This window comes from Triturus cristatus, chromosome 9, assembly GCF_964204655.1.
Source record: "Triturus cristatus chromosome 9, aTriCri1.1, whole genome shotgun sequence".
Lineage (NCBI taxonomy): Eukaryota > Metazoa > Chordata > Amphibia > Caudata > Salamandridae > Triturus > Triturus cristatus.
This window is the reverse complement of record NC_140592.1, coordinates 1,141,752,511-1,141,777,214: the sequence shown is the minus strand read 5'-3', so window position 1 is coordinate 1,141,777,214 and position 24,704 is coordinate 1,141,752,511. Positions and strand designations below refer to the sequence as shown.

At 45.8% G+C, this 24,704-nt stretch overlaps 1 protein-coding gene across 5 annotated transcripts in view; it reads right to left on the bottom strand.

Annotated features, from left to right (window-relative positions):
- Nucleotides 1-24,704, bottom strand: part of MGA (MAX dimerization protein MGA) — a 1,048,942-nt gene that overhangs the window by 627,832 nt on the left and 396,406 nt on the right. For all 5 annotated transcript variants that reach the window (XM_085627074.1, XM_085627072.1, XM_085627075.1 and 2 more), the window contains exon 7: nucleotides 2,987-3,091. In XM_085627074.1, the coding sequence (XP_085483200.1) occupies nucleotides 2,987-3,091 (105 nt within the window). The remainder of the gene's footprint in view (nucleotides 1-2,986; nucleotides 3,092-24,704) is intronic.

Sequence of the window (24,704 nt, the reverse complement as noted above, 5' to 3'; positions counted from 1 at the left end):
AGACGTCAATATGCAGCAATTTATCAGAAGTCATAGCCTGGGTTGTGGCGGGCCGGACTAGTTGACTCTACTACCTGCTTGCAATGTAAAATGGGAGAAGGCACTCCTATGCCCACCGGGTGGCACTGCACGGCGCTTTTGAGGTTCTGGCAGGGGATATCCCACATTTACCACGACTGGCCATACTCCACATCACAGTCGGTACGGGAGGCAACATATACAAACGCCATCTATTATTTCTTGGCCTTATACTGGCGAAACGTAACATTGCTAGGGAATTGGAGGACACGTCCCTGCCACTAGCTGGGTGTGAAAGAAGGGACTTCATTTTTGCATGGGGTGGATACCCATAATTAATTCAAGGGGGTGCCCCCGGAAACATTCTAAGATTTGGAGGAGGTGGGCGGAATATTGAGGACGGTATTTAGAGCCCATTCCAGATGCCTCAACAAGTGGGATATTGGTGCAACGATGAGATAAGGATTAAGAAATTCAATTATAATGGCAAGATTATTAGATCGGTTTGGCTGAGAACTACAAGTGTTTGACTATATATTAGATGTTTGGCACCACTGTTTATGGTTGGGGTCATGGTGTTCATGTTATCAGACTTTAAATTGTTTTATTTCGATATTGTAAATGTCAACATCAATACTGCTATGATGGATACTGTATTATTGAATACCCTGGTTGCTCCAGGGCTGCTACAATTGTTGAAAATAAAAATCTGTGATGAAAAAAAAGAAGACATAGCCTGACATTTAACCTCTTTCTTTGAAGCACCGGCAAATTTGATAAGTTAAACACAGAAGTTAAAGGCATTTGTTTTTTATTGCTCGGACTTTCCCAAGCCACTAAAAATCGTCTTGAGACCAATAGTTTGGGAAAAACTGCTATAATAGCTTCTGTGCAAAAGCAGAAAGTGCCATCATACTGTGGCATCTCCACCACACCTCTGGAAGTGATGGCAAGGCCACATATAGGCACCACCACTGAGTGAATCAAGTTCCTCTTTTTCCACACCCTTGGATGAAGATCAGCTCAGCTCCCATGTTTTAAATTTTTCCACCAATTTAACAGAAGATTATGGGGTTTAAGCTGTGCCATAACTGTAATAAACATATCAAACACAGACCCGCACAAGGTCCGATTTTGGTCCTCTGGTTCTAAAGATGACACAAAGACCTACAATAAATACCCCTTGATGCATATTAAGGCTATCAGCAAGCATGAAGCAAAGCTCTACGTTGCCAACCATCAACAGCGGGGTTGGCCCTGTTCCAGGTCTAGAATCCGTTCCATGTGCCACACTTGGGTAAGTCCAAGACTACGTTGAACGACAAATCTCGACTACATATAGCTGGTTCCAAACTGAGGTGGCATGGTGTGCAAAACAACGATGGACTGGAATGTGGCCCGAGTAATTATCAGTGGTTGAGATTAGTTTAAACATTCCACCCATCACTTATTTGAATACTTCAGTGTGTTGTTCTCAGTGGGATGGGTATGCACACTGTCACCGGAACCAATCCATACCTGGTCGATGAGCCCTAATCAGGGGGAAAATTAACCTAGGTTTCTAGTGGTCTGGTTCAGGGAGACCTGGCCTGCCACTGTGGGATGGACTGTTCCTATTGGAACAGGGTCAAGACTAATTTGCATATGGTTGGGTCAAATTGAGGTGGCATGGTGCTCAAAATAACAATGGACTTCAGCTGCTGTATGCCATCTTTTTCCCTGACAGACCGGTGCATTGGAAAAAAATATTTTCGCCTTTTCAAGTGGGGCTGTATATCATGTTCCCTACTTTCTTCTCTCCACAATGTCCCTCAAAGAGACAAGAGAAGCTACACCAGTGGTGTCCTAGACAACTTCTTAGTTTCTAACTTACTAAGATGACGGAGCACTGCCGGAGCAATCAAATCTTTGTCGGGTTCACCTGTTTAGGGAAAGGAGGGGCAATTCAGAAACTGACCTTTACGAGCAAGACATCCTTTGAAATAATCTGTGCTATGGTCTGTGCAAAAATTATCCTCACGAGGGTCTTCAAGCTCACTATAACCAGGACAAAAGCTACGACCACAGCCCTGGCTAGAGATGTTCTGTTATTGGACATCTGAAAAGCTTCTATACAACCATTTATCCATATATTTATCAGGCACCACTGTAGTGATTGCTTGGCCCACAAGGAGGGCAAGTTGACTCGCTCAATCCTGCAGGACTTCCTGGTGTAAAGTTATTCTGCATACCCACCACCTTTGGTTAGGTACTACCTTGGTGCTGATTCAGAAGGTGAGAAATCGGCAGTTAGAAGAATCCATCAAAAGAAAAAGTTACTTCAGTGCAACGTCCTTTCTGGTGGATACTCTAACCACAGATTCCTCTCCATCCGCCCACCTTCCTGTTCAATGGAGTAGACCTTTGATAGTCCAAGGGTCCTCGCTAAAGACTGCATACTGCTGTTATCCCAATTTGTCAGTTACTACACGTCTGAGGGCACAGACGTAAGGGGTTACACAACTCGGTCTCATCTCTTCCAGAGGTGGGATGAAATTGCCATGGAATGCAATGGCACAACCTACCAGATCTACTGTAGAAAAATGTCCAGATCCATTTTGACCTCTCAGGGGATTCAAAAGCAGAAGAATCTGCAGTTAGATGAAGTCTCCACCAGAAAGTGTGATACTAACTTGTTTCTCAAGGTGCTCCTGCTTTAGGCCGCAAGCTTTTTCGAAGTCTATGAAATTGTTTGCCCAATCATACAGGATTTCAGAGACAGTTAGCAACCATAGGCCACTGCTTCAAATTGTAGAGACTTCAAATCTACAGCACAACTTCCAAAGCAAACTACATTCTTAACATCGCAATCAACAAGCACAATATATCAATACGATTAAGTTGTGCATTTAACTACTAAACATAATAAAAGTATGCAGCAAATAAAAAACAATCTCAAGCATTTAAAGGCGCTCATTGGATAAATTACCTTCAGTATTGGATGAGGTATTTGTTGAAAACTTATCCCGCCACCCCTTTATCTTTGTGACGTCAGTGGTTTTTCCAGTCCTAGAAATAAATGCCTGTCCATGATCTAAGAGAGGAAAAAACCTATCAAGTTATTTACATAGACATAAGCGGTAACAATCTTTCTACCAGTGGAGTTTATGACCAACACGTAATTATAATATGATTTAAGCAGCAAATCTAATGAGACAATACACAAAATTGAGCTTCTAGAAGTCACAAGTCTTTTGGCAGAGGTAAAGAAGTAAAAAAGTGAGACGAGTAGAAAGGCAATCTGTGGAGAGAAACAATCAAAGAAACAATTAAGATTAGAAATATTGTATTCCTCCCCTCAATAAGCAGCTCCCCAAAAGTTTCCTCCCAGAAACAAACCTTAACGCCAAAAAGGACCAACAATAAACACTAAAAGTACACTAAGAGAAAGGACATAAAAGAGAGATATGAGAATATCTTGAAAGCTGTTATTTTGCTCTGTTACAATCCAGATAAGAGGCAAAGAAGGCACACACATTCTAAAAATGAATTATAGAAAGGATTAAAGAAAAGTGAAGAGCATAAAATATAAAAGGAATATGCTACTTACCAGTATGCATCGGTTCTTGGCATGTAGAACTGCAGAGCCACACACTTAGGATAAGATCGCCATCTGGTGTTGGGCTTGGATGCTTGCAGGTTGTTGTAGTCTTCGGAAGAAGTCTTTTGGTCACGAGATAGGTGACTCCTCCCTTGGACTACAGTGCGCATGGGCATCCACTCCATCCTGAGATTGTTTTTCGCCATGATGGGAAATGATGGAGTGTGTAAGAATAAAGAAAGGATGTCCATGTGTAATGTCTAATTAAGACAATGCTGGAACCGATACAGGTCCCGGGGAGGTGGGTGGGCGTGTGTGGCTCTGCAGCTCTACATGCCAAGAACAGATGCATACTGGTAAGTAGCATATTCCGTTCGAGGCATATTGAGCTGCAGATCACACACTTAGGATAGACTATACAGCAGTGTCTCCCCTAGCGGTGGTCACCTGTATCAGTTGCAGCAGTTTGGAATAAAGCTTTAAGGACAGCCTGACCCACAGAAGCTTGTTGTTTGGCTTGCACATCAACACAGTAATGTTTAGTGAAGGTGTGTGTTGTAGAGCATGTGGCTGCCTTACAAATATCTTCTAAGGGAATGTTTCCTAAGAATGCCATGGAAGCCCCTATCTTGCGTGTGGAGTGCGCTCTAGGGGAAACTGTTAAGAGTGCGTTTAGCTTTTTGGTAACATATCTGGATACATTTAACTATCCACCTGGCTATCCCTGATTTGGAAATGGGGTTGCCTTTATGTGGTGGAGAGAAAGCAACAAACAATTGTTTGGTTTTGCGGAATGATTTGGTCCTGTCAATGTAATAAAGCAGGACTCTTTTAACATCTAAGGTATGAAGAGGTCTTTCAGCTACCGAGTCCGGATTTGGGAAGAACACTGGTAGCTCGACTGATTGGTTAAGATGGAATGGAGAAATGACTTTTGGCAGGAATTTTGGATTTGTTCTAAGGACCACTTTGTTACGATGTATGTGTAGGAATGGTTCTTGTATGGTTAAAGCCTGGATCTCACTTACCCTTCGAAGGGATGTGATAGCAATAAGGAAAGCCACTTTCCATGTAAGGAATTGAAGTTCGCATTTATGCAGAGGTTCAAATGGGGGACCCATGAGCCTAGTGAGAACAATATTTAGATTCCACACTGGAGAGGGTGGTAATATGGGAGGAATAATCCTTTTAAGACCTTCCATGAAGGCTTTGATCGCAGGCACTTTAAATAGTGATAAGTGTTGTTGATTTTGTAAGTAGGCTGCTAATGCTGATAGGTGGAGACGTATGGATGCGTACGCTAAATTACATCTTTGCAAGAGTAGTAACTAGCAAATGATGTTCTGGATGGATGCATCCAGTGGGCGTATATCATTGTTAGTGCAGTAGATGGCAAATCTTTTCCATTTTGCAGCGTAGCAGGCTCTAGTAGTAGGCCGTCTGGCCTCTTTTATAATATTCATGCAGTCTGGTGGTAGGTTGAGGTAACCGAACTCTAGGACTTCAGGAGCCAGATCGCTAGGTTCAGTTGATGTGGATCAGGGTGTCTGATTTTTCCATGGTTCTGAGTTAATAAGGACGGGGAGAGGCGCAGTCTTTGGTGTAGAACTAGAGAGAGATCCAGCAGTGTTGTGAACCAGGGTTGACGTGCCCATGTGGGAGCTACTAGTACCAGCTTGAGAGACTGTTGCCTGAGCTTGCGTACCACGAATGGAATGAGTGGGAGAGGCGGAAAAGCGTACGCAAATCTGCCTGACCAGTTCATCCATATCGCATTGCCCTTCGACTGTGGATGGGGAAACCAGGCGGCGAAGGTTGGGCATTTTGCGTTTTCGTGTGTGGCGAACAGGTCTATGTCTGGTTCGCCCCATTTTTGGAAGAATGGAAGTAGGACTTGTGGGTGTAATTCCCATTCGTGGATCTGTTGGGTTTGTCGACTCAACAAATCGGCAATCTGATTGTCAACTCCTGGAAGGTGTTCTGGTAGCAGGTAGATGTTCTAGGGAATTGCCCATCTCCAAATGTTCTGTGCGAGCTGGGACAGTTGGAGAGAATGTGTGCCTCCTTGTTTCTGTATGCAATACATGGCTGTCATGTTGTCCGTCCGGATGAGGACAGTTTTGTTCTTTAGATGTAATTGGAATGATTTTAATGCTAGGAACACTGAAAGTAGTTCCGGGTAATTGATATGGAGCACTTTTTGTTGAGTGGTCCATTTGCCCTGAGTGGTGTGTCCTAGGAGATGGGCTCCCCACCCTGTGAGAGATGCGTCGGTTGTCAGCACCATCTGTGGAAGAGGCTCTAAGAATGGCCGCCCTTTGGACAGGTTTATGGTGTTCCACCATTTTAGTGAGTGATGTGAGCGACTGTCCACTAACACCAGATCCGTAAGTTGTCCGTGAGCCTGGTTCCATTGACGTGCTAGACATTCTTGCAAGGGACGCATTTGAAGTCGTACATAAGGCACAATGAAGATGCATGACGCCATCATGCCTATGAGTTGCATGAACACTCTTGCTGGGAGAGAGTGTTGGGATTGAAATTTTAAGATGAGAGCTTGTATATTGGCTATCCTGGCTGGGCTGGGATAAGCTATGGCCTTGGAGGTATTTATGGTGGCTCCCAGATATTGATGTATGTGGGAGGGTTGTAGTTGAGATTTGGGATAGTTGATGCTGAATCCCAAGTTGTGTAAAATTTGAATAGTTTGGTGAGTGTGTAGAACGCATTTGTTGAATGAATTGGCTTTTATGAGCCAATCGTCGAGATATGGGAAGACATGAATTTGTTGTCTCCTGAGATGCGCTGCTAATACTGCTAGGCATTTGGTGAATACTCTGGGCGCAGTTGTCACTCCGACTGGGAGGACAGCAAACTGATAGTGTTGCCCGTCTACCAGGAATCTTAGATATTTCCTGTGAGCAGGATGCATGGGAATGTGAAAATAGGCATCCTTGAGATCTAGTGTGGCAAGGAAATCGCCTTTTTGTAATAGTGGAAGCACTTGTTGAAGAGTGATCATATGAAAATGATCGGAGTGTATGTACCGATTTAGGAGTCGGAGGTCGAGTATGGGTCTTAACGTCTCGTCCTTCTTGGGGATTAGGAAGTTTAGAGAGTGTGCCCTGATGTTGGAAGGGAACTGGCTCTATTGCGTGTTTTTGAAGCAAGGAGAGAACCTCTTGCTTAAGGAGTGTAAGATGATCTGGCGACATGGAACGCTGTTTGGGTGGTATATGTGGGGGGGTATTTGTGAGTTACAGGCAGTAACCATACTGGATAATTTGTCTTACCCACTTGTCTGTTCTAATGGAATTCCAGACAGGTAGGAACTGTTTGAGTCTTTCCCCGACTGGAGTGGAATGGTCTGGGGGGAGTGGAGGAAAGTCACTGTTTAGTGGCGGGGGAGGTACAAGTGTTGATATTGCCTCGACCTCGTCCCTTGGTGTTGTTTCCCCTATATCCTCCTCTAAAATATCCTCTATTGGGGGATGTTTGTGTAGAGGTTTTGAACGTGGAGGAGGTGTCTGCTCCAATATTTTTGGATGCTCCTCTATAGAAGGAGCGTCGAAAGGAGCCACGTGGTTGTGCAGACTGCAATGCTCCCATGGACTTAGCAGTCTCGGTGTCTTTCTTCATTTTTTCAAGTGCAGTATCTACTGCTGGTCCAAACAGTTGCTCTTGGTTAAATGGTTGGCTAAGTATGGTACTTTGTACTTCTGGCTTAAAGCCTGAAATACGTAGCCATGCATGGCGTCTAAGAAGTACGCTTGTATTGATTGCTCTAGAGGGAGTGTCTGCGGCGTCAAGTGCACATTTAATTGAGGCATTTGAGATGAGCTTTCCCTCTTGTATAAGGTCATTTGCCTGGGTCTTGTATTGGTCTGGTAGGTGTTGTATGACATCTTCTAACTGATCATAGTGAGCACTATCATAGCGTGCCAATAGGGCTTGTGTGTTGGCAATACGCCAATGGTTAGCTGCTTGTGCTGCTACTCTTTTGCCCGAGGCTTCTAATAGTTTGGATTCTTTGTCTGGGGGCGGTGTATCTCCTGTTGTTTGGGAGTTAGCCCGCTTCCTTGTGTTGGAAACCACCAAAGAATCCAGAGGGAGCTGTCCTTTAACGTAAGAAGGATCTTCTGGGGCAGGTCTATATTTTTTCTCAATTCGAGGGTTAAGTACCCTGGCCCGTACGGGGACCTTAAAAACTTCTGTGGCGTGTTTTATGACCCCTTTAATCATAGGTAAAATTTGAACTGATTTCTGAGACTGCTCAAAAGTGTCTAAAAGGAAGTCTTCCTCGGGTGCATCTGAGTGCATGGTGACGCCATGGTAAAGTGCTGCTCTGTGTACTAGTTGTCCAAACCCCAGGTGGTCATCTGGAGGTGAGGGTTTTGAAGGGTATGTAGTAGGATCAGGTATATCAGGCAGAGGGTAAGCCCAGTCGTCTAATGGTACAATCTCTGGATTTGTGAAAGGATCATTAGGATCATTAAGATCATCCGGATCATCCCCTCCCCCTAGGTCATCATCATCATCCTGTGGAGGTGGTGTATGTGAAGGAGATGGTAAAGGTAATGGTGGTGGAGGCGGGGAAGGGGGGTGGGGTAAGAGGTCGTACAGGAGAGGAAGGAGGAATAGGTGAGGTGGCTGAGTCCTTCTTTACAGGAGCTGGAGAAGGTGTTGTGTCTAGCTTCCTTTTCTTACATGGCACAGCAGTGACATGTCCAGTTTTGGATTAATATAGATTCTTTTTTACGTTGGATCTGGGTGGAAAAGTTCTTGGTCTTCAGGAACAGACTTTGGTGCCGATTTTTTCGGTTCCGATCTATGTTTTGGGTGATCGGTAGAGTCTTTAGGAGGTGTAGTATAGACCTTAGCCGGTTGTTTCGGTACCGATGAGGGTTTCGATGCCGATGAAGGTTTCGGTGCCGAAATGGAGTCTTTAAGCTTGGGAGCTTTCGGTGCCGGTTTGTCTATGGGCCACGATGGTTTCGGTGCCAAAGGTGCCGGAGCCGGCTTCGGTGCCGAGAGTTCTTGTGTCTTCGGTGCCAAAGATGCTGGGGGTACAATAATATGTGGTTTGCTCGGGCCCGAGCCACCTGAAGGCTTGTATTTCTTCGGAGCCGAGCCCGAAGGCAGGGCTTCTGAAGGTTGTTTTCGGTCGCGACTGGGGCCAGCTGGCGAAGTCTTGACCAATGCCTTTTTATGGAGGGGTTGGGGTAGGGGCATCGGTACTCACGCGTTGCCCCGGAGTAATGGGGTCGTCGGAGTCGTCTGCTTCTGATATAATTTGAAGTTCCTCTGAATCTTCTTCCGGGACATCGGGGCCCTCATCAAAGATGTCCTCTGGTTCCAGAGCTGGTCTGTGTGCCATGATATGGCGTTGAGCTCTTCGATCCCGAATGGTCTTCTTGGATCGGAATGCGGCGCAGGCTGGACAGCTGGACTCGTCGTGTTCCAGTGACAGGCACAGGTTGCAGACCTTGTGATGGTCACGGTGCAGGAAGTTTGCTCCACATTGGGGGCATTTTTTAAACGGCGTCCTTTCCATGAGCCGCAGGCCTCAAGGAGCGGATAGATTTAATCGCCCGCGTCGACGTCCGGAACCGGCCCGATGAATTCGATGTCGAGTAAAGGTGTATCGATGAAAATTATAAAGGTTTTTCGCTTCGAAAAGCTTGGTTTAGAAGTATTCTACCGGAGTGGAAAAGTTTCATCCGAACCCAATGGCGGAAACAAACAATCTGAGGATGGAGTGGATGCCCATGTGCACTGTAGTCCAAGGGAGGAGTCACCTATCTCGTGACCAAAAGACTTCTTCCGAAGACAACAAAAACCTGCAAGCATCTGAGCCCAACACCAGATGGCGATCTTATCCTAAGTGTGTGATCTGCAGCTCATATGCCTCGAACCAACTATTTACCTGTAATAGATTACAGAGGTGTGGAATTTAATAAAATATCTACTTGAAAAGAGCTCTGATCTAGCCTCTCTGATTATGTCAGGGCTCATACCACAGTAGGGTTTGAATACTAGCAATTCCCATATTTTGCCACCTTTCCACAGATCTACACACTTGAAGGTAGTGGTGAGCAATAGTTCCAGGATTGGAATACCCTTTTGAGTATGTACAAACCTACTAACTAGCATGTTTTAAGGGTTTTCACCAGCTCTTCTCTAATCTTTTGCCATACTGAGAAAGGTTGGAAATTCACACCTGGCAATGCCAGACGTTAAACTTCTTCCAGGATTGGGAAAAAGTGGTTGGAGGGAAAGTGAACTTGCAAACGCACAACAGATTTTCACATGGGCAAATCTACACATGCATATTTGCTCATGCTAAAATGCAGTTTACAAAACTTTCTAGGACTACGATTTCTTGCCCTACTTCTGTAAATTCTTGCGAATTCACGATAGCCGTAACTCTGCACTAATTCAAGGACATGTACCATGGGTGCTCTTGAGAGGTTTTTTAAATAATTGGACTCCTATTTAGGTCTGGCATCAACCAAGGCATTTTGTGTTTATTAAAATTCAATCTCTTTCTCTCTGTCAGCTGGCTTCACTATGAGTGACAGCATTTTGGCACACAAAGTAGTTTTGTTCAGTGCCAGGAACATGTAGCAACATGTAGCAAGGTGTGATTTTTAAAACTCCATTTTTTTTTTGCCTTTTACCAATGCTGGTTATAATGTGAGGGCCCGGCACCTACCACGCCAATAAGGTTTTACAAAAACCATGCCAAAACACAAACACATTGACATAACAAAAAGCTGACCACCATTTTAAGACCTACGGACTTTGTCAATGCTGGTTGATTTTTTTATTTTTCTCATCATCTTGTTTAAACTGGTTCCACCGATTTTTCCATTAGGAATAGTTTTTGGAAATACTAGCATGCATCAACACATTTTATTAATGATGCTGCAAAGATATGGTACCTAAACTTTTAGAGTAGTTTAGCAAAAGGTTTTTTTCCTAGCTGCATTTTATTGTGAACATTTTATTTTGAAAGCAAAGAATCATCCATTTTGTTTTCAAGCTTCTGCAAATATCTGCATCTAATCAGAGAGCATTGTGGAAGCATTATACATAGCCTCATACTGCTAAACTTTGAAAACAAGCGGACGCAGGTTTATACTGGGACCACTGTCAGTAGTGCAGCTTACAACATTCCCTTAGAACACTCACCCTAATAATAAAGGCTTTGCATTAATGAACCATAAATACAAACTCAGCTGAATTATGCTATTGGAGGAAACTATTTGATGAAGCACTACGTTACGAGGAATTTTGGGAACCCTTATCAGGATATTGGAAAGAAATTTCTTTGGAACATATTCTGTAAAGCCCTGAAGAAGAGAAACGTTCGCGAAACACGTGTTTGCGCCTTTCTGTTTACCACTGCATGTTGCTGAAAATTTGTAGTCAAGTATTTGAAGATTTTTTTTATACGAATATCATACAAACTGAAGATGAAATGCTTCAAGTGTCCGTAAGAAGGACGTGCAATAAAAAGGATCTATACGGACATTTAAGGTGCAAAGTGTGTTTTTCTCAGTATATGATCAAATGTATGGAATATTCCCTGAAAGGAAAACAGGGAACTGAGAACTAGCGCCGGGCAATTTCTCTACTTTTCTTTCCTGTGATTCTACACATGAAAACTTGTTGTCCTTGAACCTAAACAATATGTCCTGGGCGTTGGGCTATAGCAATTCCACACCTCTGTTTTAGCAGCCTGGTACCTGTTATAAATTCACAGGTTGCATGTTATCCTTCAATCAGGTGACAAGCTGCACATTAATCAAGGCGAGAAGATAATTTATACTGTATGACCTCATGACCTGGAAATCAGGTGTGGTGCGGATCCTTTCTGGCACCGGCAAACTCCTGGATGAGGCAACCCGGTGCTCACTTCTGGGGCACCTCATTGATAAGTACTTGAGGTCATGAATGAAGGCCCTGGGAGGGATTCCCTGGGCCCTTAAGCACCTTTTAAGAATTTGAACATGTGGGCGGGGCAACCAAAGGGGATAAGGGCAGCTCCTTCATAACCAAGGCAAGTGTACTGATGAACTTTTTTTGAAGATGCGGAGGTAGGTAGGTGGGAAACAGGGTGGAAGGAGAAGCCCAGCCCTACCCACCACCAATAGGACAAATCAACCAAGGGGCGGGACATGTCCACTTCTCAATGCAATTTCACATAACTCCTTCATCTCACAATGCTTCTATGCCCAAGAAAAGCATTGCAAGATATTAGAGCTATATGTCCTTGCTCCATCAAGGAGCCAGACATTGTTTAGGGTTGTTTTTTTTACCTAAGAAAAAAATCCAAGCAATCTTCGACTTTATAGTGCTTGTAGTTTGTTCACACACCATGACACCCAGAGTCAACAGTACAGGTTTACTATTCCTAACTCCACATCTATGTAACTTGAAGATATACGTATAGGATAGGTACATTTGTATGTGGAGCTGGGTACTGAAAATCAAGTGAATATTTTTATTTTCGATATTCTGTGCTCAATATAATTTTGATTGTCAAGGGTCACACCTATTTTTATATTTTCCATATATTTTGAAATGCATCATCAAATGAAACATGCATCATAAACAGTGATTCTGCCACAATTTAATGATATGTGATCATTTTACCCAACTGCTTGTGCAGACTACAGTCGCTATGTAAGCAATACAAGGTATTTCTATAGTGCAAACTTAAGACAAAAAGCAGCAGAGCACATGGAAAACTCACAAATACTGATTTAGTATGTCAATACAAGTCGGTTTACTCCGAAACACATCCTACTGGGTGAGAGACACCATTTTCAAAAGGACTTATATACTACCTACTATAGGATGATGGAAAACCCAGGCTCTCTGTAACCACACTATTTTAGGAATCGACACACAACATCTGTTTCCATTCCTTGCGTAATAGGTCAGCATCCACAGGGTCATCAGTTAAATCATGTGATTATTCAGAGTCCTGTTTAATAAGGAATATGCTACTTACCAGTATGCATCTGTTCTTGGCATGTAGAGCTGCAGATCTATACACTGTGCATGGATCGCCATCTGGTGTTGGGCCCGGATGTTTGCAGTTTGTTTTTCCTCTTGGAAAGTCTTTGGGAGTCACGAGGGCGGTGACTCCTCCTCTGGTTAGTATTGGGCATGGGCTTCGGCTCCATCCTCAGATTGTTTTTCGCCAGCAGGGAAAGATGGAGCGTAGTGGTAACAGTAAAGAAACCCATGTGTATTGTATCTAAATAAGATAAGACTGGAACGGATACAGGTAGCCGGGGAGGCGGGTGGGCGTGTATAGATCTGCAGCTCTACATGCCAAGAACAGATGCATACTGGTAAGTAGCATATTCCGTTCGAGGCATATGAGCTGCAGATTATACACTGTGCATAGATTATATAGCAGTACCCAACCCTAGTGGCGACCACCGGCATCCGTTGCAGTTGTCTGAAACAGTGTTTTTAGTACAGCTTGGCCCACACTAGCTTGTTGCTTGGTTTGCACATCTACACAATAATGTTTTGTGAAGGTGTGTGGTGTTGACCATGTCGCTGCTTTGCAGATGTCATCTAGTGGTATGTTCCCTAGGAAAGCCATAGAAGCCCCTATCTTCCTTGTAGAGTGGGCTTTAGGGGGAACCGATAGCGTTCGTTTTGCTTTGTGGTAGCAAATCTGTATGCATTTTACAATCCACCTAGCTATCCCTGATTTGGAAATAGGGTTGCCTTTGTGTGGTGGGGAGAAGGAAACAAATAACTGTTTGGTTTTCCTGAAAGGTTGTGTTCTCTGGATGTAGTAAAGTAAAGCCCTTTTAACATCCAGTGTGTGTAAGGCTCTTTCCGCAACTGTTTGTGACGGCGAGAAAAAGACTGGTAATTCTACCGACTGGTTTAGATGGAATGGAGAAATGACTTTGGGTAGAAATTTGGGATTGGTGCGGAGTACAACCTTGTTGTGATGCATCTGAAGAAAAGGTTCCTGTATAGTGAGTGCTTGTATTTCACTAACTCTTCTGAGGGAAGTGATGGCCACTAGAAAAGCTGTCTTCCATGTGAGGAATTGCAGCTCGCACTTATGCAATGGTTCGAAAGGGGGTCCCATTAACCGTGTGAGGACTATATTCAAGTTCCAAACAGGTGAGGGTGGCACTCTGGGTGGAATTACTCTTTTGAGGCCTTCCATAAAGGCTTTGATGGCAGGCACTTTGAAAAGTGAGAGGTGCTGCCTGTTTTGTAAATAGGCAGCAATTGCAGCAAGGTGTAACCGAATGGAGGTATATGCTAGGTTACACCTTTGTAAATGGAGTAAATAACATATGTGTTGTATGGATACATTTAAGGGATTGATTGTGTTGTTGTGGCAGTAAACAACAAATCTTTTCCACTTTGCTGCATAGCACGCCCTGGTAGTAGGGCGTCTAGCTTCCCTGATAATGTTCATGCAATCAGGGGGAAGGTTAAGATATCCGAATTCTAGGACCTCAGGAGCCAGATCGCAAGGTTGAGTTGAGCTGGGTCCGGGTGCCTGATCTCTCCATGGTTCTGGGTTAGGAGGCATGGAGAGAGGCGTAGCTTTTGGTGTGGTACGACCGAGAGTTCCAGCAGTGTGGTGTACCATGGTTGTCTGGCCCATGTTGGAGCTACTAGGATCAGAGTTAGGGAATGTTGCTGTAGCTTCCGCACCACTAATGGAATTAGTGGGAGAGGTGGAAAAGCGTATGCAAATTTGTTTAACCAGTTTATCCATGTCGCATTGCCTTTGGACAATGGGTGTGGGTATCTGGCGGCGAAGCTTGGGCATTTTTTGTTTTCGTGGGTGGTCTATGTTTGGATGCCCCCACTGCTGAAAGAACGGGTGAAGAACCTGTGGGTGAAGTTCCCACTCGTGGATTTGCTGTGTCTGTCTGCTCAGCAGATCTGCCACGGTGTTTTGTACTCCTGGGACGTGTTGGGCTAGGAGAAAAATCTTTTGTGGAATCGCCCATCTCCTTATGCTCTGTGCTAACTGAGAGAGCTGTGGAGAGTGTGTGCCCCCCTATTTTTGAATGTAGTACATGGCAGTCATGTTGTCTGTGCGAATGAGGACTGCCTTGCCTGAAATCTGCGCCTGGAAGGATTTTAGGGCGAGGAAGATCGCCAGTACCTCCAGATGGTTTATGTGGAGTAACTTCTGTTGCGGCGTCCATGTGCCCTGTGCTGTGAGATGTAACAGATGAGCTCCCCAGCCGGAGAGCGATGCATCTGCCGTTAGGATTATTTGTGGGACCGGGTCCAGGAACCGTCGACCTCTGGAAAGGTTTATGGTGTTCCACCACTGCAGAGAGCGATGGGTGCGACCGTCTACCAACACCAGATCTGTCAGTTGTCCCTGGGCCTGGTTCCACTGGCGCGCCAAGCACTCTTGGAGTGGGCGCATTTGGAGTCTTGCATGGGGCACTATAAAGATGCAAGAGGCCATCATCTCTATGAGCTGCATAAACACTCTTGCTGGGAGAGAGTGTTGGGATAGGAATTTAATTTTTGACGCAGTGCCTGTATTTTTGCAATCCTGGCAGGGTTGGGATAGGCTATGGCCTTTGAGGTGTCTATGGTGGCACCGAGATATTGTTTTGTGTGTGATGGTACCAGGTGGGATTTTTGATGGTTCACCGTGAAGCCTAGCTGGTGAAGTAGTTGGACTGTAGCGGCGGTATGTTGCACAAATTGTTGGTAGGACGTAGCTTTTATCAGCCAATCGTCCAGATAGGGGAAGACGTGAATGTGCTGTCTTCTGAGGTGTGAAGCCACTACTGCCAGGCACTTGGTGAACACTGTTGGTGCTGTTGTTACCCCGAACGGGAGCACCTTGAACTGGTAGTGTTGTCCGTCTAGCACAAACCTGAGGTACTTTCTGTGAGATTGGTGTACTGGGATGTGAAAGTACGCGTCTTTCAAGTCCAGAGTGGTGAGAAAATCGTTCTGGGAGAGAAGTGGAAGAACCTGTTGGAGGGTTACCATGTGAAAATGGTCCGAATGAATGTAAGTGTTTAGAGGTCTGAGATCTAAGATAGGTCGTAGGGTCTCGTCTGTCTTTGGAATTAGAAAGTACAGGGAGTAGATCCCTAAATTTTGTTGATTTATGGGGACCTGCTCTATTGCTCCTTTTTGCAGGAGAGAGCTCACCTCTTGTGTTAGTAGCGCAGTATGTTCTTGCGACATAGGGCAGTGCCTGGGTGGAATGTTGGGGAGTGTAGATGTTAATTCTAGGCAATACCCTGACTGAATAATTTGTGTCACCCATCTGTCTGAGGTGATTGTCTCCCAGACGTGAAGGAAATGTCGTAGTCTGCCTCCGACCGGAGTGGTATGGTCTGGAGGGAGCGGGGGAAAGTCATTGGGCAGGAGGAGTGGCAGAGCGGGCGGTATTTGTTTTGCCTCTGCCCTTATTATTATTGCCTCTGTATCCGCCTCTTTGATAACCCTTCGTGAAGGTAGACTGAGGAGGGGATTTATAGGACATGGATGCACTGTCCGAGGAGTAGCCTCTGCCCGTGCCCCGAAAGGAAGAACGGCGAAAGGAGCGCCTGGGAGTCTGTGTTTGTAGGGCTCCCATAGATTTCGCCGTGTCTGTATCTTTTTTCATTTTTTCCAGGGCTTCATCTACTTTAGGACCAAATAGATGATTTTGGTCGAATGGGTTATTTAGTATAGAGGCTTGAACCTCTGGTTCAAACCCTGAAACCCTGAGCCAGGCATGGCGACGGAGAAGGACACTGGTGTTTATGGCCCTGGAGGCTGTATCTGCTGCATCTAGGGCACATCGTATCGAGGTATTGGTTATTGTTTTTCCCTCTTGAATAAGTTCATTAGCCCTAGTCTTGTACTTTTCAGGGAGATGGTGCATGATGGTCTCTAGCTCATCATAGTGCGCCCTGTCGTATCGGGCCAACAGTGCTTGCGTATTAGCAATACGCCATATATTGGCCGCTTGTGACGCAGTGCGCTTCCCTGACGCATCTAGGAGCTTGGACTCTTTGTCGGGTGGGTGCGCCTCGCTTGACGCCTGAGAATTTGAGCGCTTCCTAGCTGTAGATACCACTAGGGAATCTAATGGTGCAGGGCCCTTAATGTAAGAAGGGTCTGTAGGAGCGGCTTTGTATTTCTTTTCTATCCGAGGGTTTAGGACCCTGGCCCTGACTGGGTCTTTAAAAACCTCAGGGGCATGTTTAATTACGCCCTTTAACATAGGTGGAATGGCAGTGAACCTATGTGTATCGTCAAAAGTGTCTAGGAGGAAGTCCTCCTCCACTGGGTCGGTGTTTAACTCCACCCGTGGTAGTGTGCCGCCCGTTGTAACAAGTGGTAAAAACCCAAGGAATCTTCAGGAGGGGATGGCCTAGATGGATAAAGGTCATCCTGTGGGACATCTGGGATGTCCGGATTGTTATAATCATCCCATGGGTCTGGAGATCCAGTAGGGGTGGGATCTTGTGGCACATCCGCTGGATCATACTAAGGGTCCCCCAAATCGTCTGGGACAGGAGACAAGGTGGGGGAACGATGAGGTGGAAGGGGTGGAGGTGGAGAGGGTAGAGGAGGTAGAGGAGGTGGGGAAGGCACCCTGAAAGGAGAGGTAGCAATGTCCTTTCTCTTTGGAGGTGGAGGTGGAGCCGGCTTGTCCAAATGTCTCTTTTTTGAAGACAATGTCAAGTGTCCAGTCTTTGGATCCTTGGTGAGGGTTTTTTGCAAAGGATCCGGTGTGAAGAGCTCCTGTGACACTGGTTATTCGGTCGGCGCCGAAGGTTTCGGGGCCGGCAGCTTTTTAGGTTTGTCGAAGCCGTGCTTCCTGGGAACCTCGGTTTTTTTGGTCGGAGCCGAAGAAGGTTTCGGCACGGGAGTGTCGGTGCCGAGGGATTTGTGATGTTTGGTCGGCGCTGGAGGAGCCGGTTTTGGCACCGAAGAGTTCGGTGCCGGGTTCGGTGTGGAGGTGGAGGCCGATTTTTTCTTCGGTGCCGAAGGGTGTTTGTCGGCACCGGTGGCCGGCTGGCTCGAGCCCGAGCTGACGGAAGGCTTAGAAGGCTTCTTTACCGGGCCCGAAGGTGGGGTGTGAGAAGCAGTGTCCTTGGTCTTGCCTAGGCCCGGAGGCGAAGGTGTGACCGAAGCCTTTTTTGGTATCGGCGTGGGAGGGGGAATTGTACTCACGACTGCGCCGGGGTGATGTCCTCCACATCTGAGTCGTCGGCCTCGGAAGCGCTGACGAGGTCGTCGTCCTCCTGTTCGATGTCCTGCTGACCCGGAGCTTCGTCGTCGTCTCCGAAGATGTCGACTGGAGCGGAGGTCGAGGAGTGCGCCATGTTGCGTTTAGCCCGTCGATCTCGAATGGTCTTTTTTGAGCGAAAAGACTTGCAGGCGGGACAGTCTCGACCTCGTGTTCTGGGGAGAGGCAGAGGTTGCACACCTCATGGAGATCAGTGTGGGGCAACTTGGACCCACATCGAGGGCACTTCTTGAAGGGAGTTCTTTCCATCAGCCGAGACCGGAATAGGCCCGAAGGCCGCCGTCGACGACCGGAGTCGAAGAAGTGCCGAAGAGATGATGAATAAGATGATTTATGTCTTTGAAGAAGTTCAATAAGCGAGGATTTGTGCATCGATCGGTGAACTGGGAAGTTCGGAACCGGAGCGCGAAGTTTTACATCCGAGCCCGATGGCGGAAAAAAACAATCGGAGGATGGAGCCGATGCCCATGCGCAATACTAACCAGAGGAGGAGTCACCGACCTCGTGACTCCCAAAGACTTTCCAAGATGAAAAACAAACTGCAAACATCCGGGCCCAACACCAGATGGCGATCCATGCACAGTGTATAATCTGCAGCTCATATGCCTCGAACACATACATATAGACGTAAGTTGTTGCTATTTATATTTAACTGTTGCCTGCTTAGGGATTTGTTGAAGTGCCCTGTTTATATTTGTCTACCTTACATAATTGCCCATGCTGACCTTCTAGTGAATGCTTGCCTAATGTGTAATTCCTTCTAGCGATAAACGCATTGAGCAAATGCGCGATTAGGAGTTGTTTATGGTTGTCAGGAACCAAGCTTCCTGACAGCCACGTGTTTTTCCCAATCTTTCTGGACGCTGTTAACATGCGCTTTGTAAACGCAGTCGACAACGCCTATGAGCACACTATAAATAGCCGCGCTACTGGAAAGCTGTCCTTGACTTCATTTTGACACAGCCGTGTCAGGAACATCTTCCGCATTCCCGCATTGGTATCCGGGAGTCTTAAGCAATTGTAAAGAGGCTCTGCAGCATTCAGGAACAAAGGACATTCATCACTTCAGGACAGCTAAGTCCCGTGAATGTGTGTTGAGTGACTTGGTGCCTTTTCGTCTGCATTGTATTTTATTTAGTATTAATAATCACTTTTTAACTTTCTGAAAACAAAACGCTCGAGACTTTTGGGACAGTCAGTATTTTTTACAATATTGAGCTTTAAGTATCCCACGAGGCTAATGTGATACTTGTGTTTTTTTACTTCAACAATGTATTAATGTTTTAGTTACATTAGTGTGACTTACATATCTTACGAGGCTAGTAGAATTCTTCTGTTTGTTTGAATAGATAAATGTATTCATGCCTTCATTCTGTTTTCTTCGCATATACATGGGATATCAAAACCTGTTTCTGTAGCAACTGGTGACAGGTTTTAAAACAAGCACAGATGACACAAAGGTGAGGTGTTGAACGTATAATATAAGATAAGTTAATTAGGACAAACAAAAAAGAAACTCTTAACTAAATGCACGCTTTCTATTCTCTTGTTCCATCATAGTTCATTTTAGGATGACGTGTAATTAATGCCTAGTGGTATAAGATTCCCAAGACAGATAATCCCTCTGATACATAAATGAAAATCCGTAGCATGTGAACAGGTGATTATTACTTTGTTAATAACAGTACACACATAATATAACAAATTGTTATATTATGGCCGCCCTCTATCCTGGTAGGAGCACTGACGTCTGTCTCGTGGCCTTGCCGCGCCGGGACACTCTGTGGAGTAGCCCTGCGCTTTATAAGTCCCTTTTTACATTACATTCTTTGGAAAAACTCATATCTTGATTTTCTTTATGGGTAGATAGAAGAAGACGATTCTGCACATAAGATCCCGGCAGGTCCAGGTGGCAAAGTACGGCTGTGTCTCTTCTCTCTGTGTTCTGTTTCTCATCCCAAACCCCTTCCCTCTTGGAATATTTGCCAGCGCTACTGTTTCTATTTTCAGTGGAACTGAGAAATATTCAGAGAAGGTTGGGGCACTATCATCACCCCTGCTGACTACCTGGTTTTCAGGTGAATGGTGAGACCACCATAACAAAGTCAAGCCACAAAAATAAACATCGGCCTGGGCGATGGATACCACACGCGACATACTAAGAGCTGCAGGTCAAGATTCAGACCCTCCCACATTGCAGGATTTGACAAGAATCCTCTTAGAATTACAGCAAGAAGTTGTTTCCTTAAAAAACGACTTACAGCGTTATAAGCCGCGTGGTAATCCTTGGGAAGATGTGTGAGAAAGTGCCCTCTTTCTTGCAAGGTATGCCCCACTTTTTGCTGAATTGCTTATGTTCTTTGACGGAGTGTGCCCTGGGCTCCTGCTAATCAGGTGCCCAGGGCCTATGTTCCTTCCCTGAAACTGCATTGAAGCCTTAACACCCAAATGGCATCTCTGGTTACATGTCAGCCCCTGGTAAACGGTACCACAGGTACCCAGGGCACTGTGACCCGAGAAGGCCTCTAAAGGCTACAGCACTTATTGTGCCACCCTTAGAGGCCCTGTACCCTGACACTCACACACTGCCTTTGCAGGCTGCGTGTCTTGGTGCAGAACAAAGTAAAGAGTCGACATGGCACACATCCCTGTGTGCCATGCCCACAAACCATTGCCCTGGCATACATCACTCAGACCTCTAGCTGGGTGCCCTATGCCAATGGTGAGGGTACAGGTGCATGAGCCCTGTACCCCTACAGTGCCCAAGTCCATTCCTGGGCACTGTAAGTGCAGTGCTGCCATCAAGAGTATATGTTGCTGGGAGTTTCTCATTACAAACTCCACAACACCATAATGGCTACACTGAAGACTGGAAAGTTTGGTATCAAACTTCTCAGCACATTAAACCCACACTGATGGCAGTGTGGGATTTAAAGTAAAATGCACAACAGAGGGCATCTTAGAGATGCCCCCTGAAATTCGTCCAACTTCTAGTGACCTGACTGAGTGGCTGCCTAGGTTGCCACCACCAGACATGTTTCTGGACCCCTGGGTCGAGAGCTGCTGCTCTTGGGGGCCTGAAACAATGCACATCCTGGGACGAGGTGCCAAGCCTCTTCCCCCAGGATGGGCAGGGTTCACGAAGGAGAAACTTCAAAGGCATGCCGCCTTTGTGAGCCTCTCCAGACCACTTGCTGCTTTCAGCAACTGGTCCACACTGGTTCTACCCCCACTTTGGGAGGGAGAACCAGCGGGAAAAACAAGTGAGGAAGAGAGGTGTGCCCACCTCTACCAACTCCAACCCCCAGGTGGGGGGAGACGAGGTGAAGCACAACCTTGAGTCCCCGCCATCTTGTGGATGGGGGGACTCAAGACAACCAGGGACAGGCTCCATCCCCCCTCCCACTGGAGAATGGCAGAATAGGGGGTGTACCCAACCCAGGGAAGGGACCCATTGGTCCCTGCCCTTTACCTACCTGTAACACCCCTAAATGTAGTATGTAGGGGGCACCCTGACCCTCGATTCCCCACATCCAGAAATGACAAGAAAAGAAGATAAGAAGAAGGACCAAAGATCCGTGCAGAGCTAACAAGAGGACGACACCCACTGACTTGGCCCCAGCCCTAAAGGCCTGTCTCCCCTCGAACCTGCTCCTGCGAAATCCCGGTGTGTCCAGCAGCCAGCAACCTCAAGAAACCCGGAGGACCTACCTGCCTTCACTTCTAAAGACTGCATCTCCCGTGAACACCGGATTTGTTCAAACTGCAGCTTCTGGTGCCAGCCAGAGGACCTGGCTTGGCAGTTCGGGCTGGACTGTTCCCATGAGGCACAGGGTCAAGACTGATTTGTATATGGCCAGGTCTAACCTGTGTTGGCATGGTGAGCAAAAGAATGATGGATTAAACCCAGATCTCTTGACTGGGGGTGAATGTTTTGATTTGTTCTGCAGTCCGTTCATCAATTGTGTGACTTTTTCGAATCTAGGTATCCAGCACTGAGTTAGAAAAGTAACGTAAAAAGTAACTTACCTGTTATTTACTGAAAAAGCCTATTCATTTTACTGTACTGCATTTGCTAAGTGTTGCATACTACTGCTTCCCTGTAAATCAAACAAAGTACAATTTCTATTGCATTTTCAAACTGTTCTATATCCAGTAACTTATTACTGAAAAGTGTTTAATGCTTACCTGTGCCAGGCTTGCTTCGTTCTAGTATATTTTTATACAGAAACTATTGGCCTAGAGTTCAGTTCTTGAGTGTGTGAATTCATTTGCTGACTGAGTGTGTACATCAAATGCTTAACACTGTCCTCTGATACTGCCTTACTGCTCGACCAAGCTACCACTATTAGAGAGTAAGGTTCTATCAAACTTTAACCTCTGCCCTACCTCTGGGGACACTTGGACTCTATACACACTATACCTCATTTTGGTGTAGTATATATAGAGCCAGTTTCTTACATTGGTGGATCAGCGGTGGGATACATAACTTGCATGTGTTGGACTACTTGGTTACCACCAACTCACAACAGAATTCTTAAATTGCCTTTAGAATTCTCATTTTTTTCAAATTGGCATTTTTACCAAAATACTAAAAGTCTTGTTAGGGCCTTGCTTAAGTCCTTTTAGAATTTTAGAAAATAAAAAGTAACAATAGTCAAGGGTAGAGGGGATAGAACTTTTTTATTAGAATGTCTCAAAAAGAGAACCCAGCTATTGGTGAAGATAACCATGATGACATACAGGACATGATTGAGGAGCTTGCTCTCACCCCTTACCTTCACCTGTCTTTTCAGGAGTTAAGGTAATTATGTAGAATTGAAAACATAGCCATGGGCCCACATCCAACCAAACAAAACGAATAGTTTACCTGTCGGTGTAGTTTTGCAGCTTGAAGATCTTTCTGGATTCACTATGCTGTGCATTATTCCGCGGTCTGGTGGTTGGGTCCGGAATCGTAGTCTTTCTTTTGTCTTTTTTTTTTTTTTTGTAGCCCAGGTGGGCGTCGACGTCCCACCATTTGATGTACTTCTCTTGACGTCGGCATGCTTCCTGCGGAAGTCCCATCCACCTCGGGCGCCATCTTCGGATTCTTTTTTTTTTTTTAACCCTAGGCGTTTTTCATTATTTCCTTTTCAATATATCCTTCTTTTTTTTCCAGTCTTTTCTTGTTCTTTATTCTCTGTCCTACCACCTTCTTCTCCTGCCTCATCTTTCTGGCAGAGGTGGGTGGGTTCGCTAGTGAATCCAGAAAGATCTTCAAGCTGCAAAACTACACCGACAGGTAAGAAACTATTCGTTTTGCAGCGTGAATCTTTCTGGATTAACTATGCTGTGCATAGATTTTGTAGCGGTTTGTCAATTTTGTGGCGGCTGGGTGGAAGATGAGCGTTGGTCGTTGAATATATGTTGAAGCACCTTCTGTCCTACTTGTGCTTCCTTGTTCATTTGTATATCCACGCAGTAGTGCTTAGTGAACGTGTGCACGGAAGCCCATGTTGCAGCCAGGCATATGTCTTGGATGGGTGTGTTTGCCAGAAAGGCAATCGTTGCTCCCTTCTTCCTTGTGGAGTGGGCCCGTGCCCCCTCCGATAGCTCTTGCCCTGCCTGTTTGTGGCAGAATTGTATCATTAGTGCGATCCATCGAGCGATGGTGCCTTTCGTTACTGGTCTACCCAGGAAGCTGGTTGTGAAGGACACGAAAAACCGCTTGGTTTTCCTGTGCTCCTTGGTTCTCTCGATGTAGTGCATCACCGCCCTTCTAGCGTCTAGAATGTGCAGTGCCCTTTCTGCGCTAGTGGCTGGGTTCTGAAAGAAGCTAGGTATTTGTATTGTCTGGTTCATATGGAATGCCGACACCACCTTCGGCATGAAGTGTGGGTCAGTTCTCATTACGACTCGGTCCTTGTGTATTTGGATGTAGGGCTCTTGCAGCGTTAACGCTTGCAGCTCGCTTACCCTGCGCAGCGAGGTTATTGCCACCAGAAAGGCTGTTTTCATTGTCAGCATTTGTAGTGAGGCCTTCTGGATGGGCTCAAAGGGCCCCTTCATAAGTTCCGTCAGGACCATGTTGAGGTTCCACGCCGGCGGCAGCATCCTCTTTGGTGGCGCTATCCTTTTTGCCCCTTCATGGAACCTCTTTACTACTCGTGACGTAAAGAAACTTTCTCCCGTCTCACCTCGTGTGTAAGCTACAATCGCCGCTAGGTGTACCCTTAGCGAGGATCGAGGATAAGGAATATGCTACTTACCAGTATGCATCTGTTCTTGGCATGTAGAGCTGCAGAGTTGTACACTTAGCATAGATCGCCATCTGGTGTTGGGCCCGGATGTTTGCAGTTTGTTTTTGTTCTTTGGACAGTCTTTGGAAGTCACGAGTTCGGTGACTCCTCCTTCGGTCCGTACTGCGCATGGGCTTCGGCTCCATCCTCAGATTGTTTTTCGCCAACAGGGAAATGATGGAGCGTAGTAATAACAGTGAGAAACCCATGTGTGTTGTATCTAAATAAGATGGACTGGAACGGATACAGGTAGCCGGGGAGGCGGGTGGGCGTGTACAACTCTGCAGCTCTACATGCCAAGAACAGATGCATACTGGTAAGAAGCATATTCCGTTCGAGGCATATGAGCTGCAGATTGTACACTTAGCATAGATTATATAGCAGTACCCAACCTTAGCGGCGACCACCGGTATCCGTTGCAGTGGTTTGAAAAAGTGTCTTTAGTACAGCCTGGCCCAAACTAGCTTGCTGCTTGGAATGCACATCTACACAGTAATGTTTTGTGAAGGTGTGCGGTGTTGACCATGTGGCTGCCTTG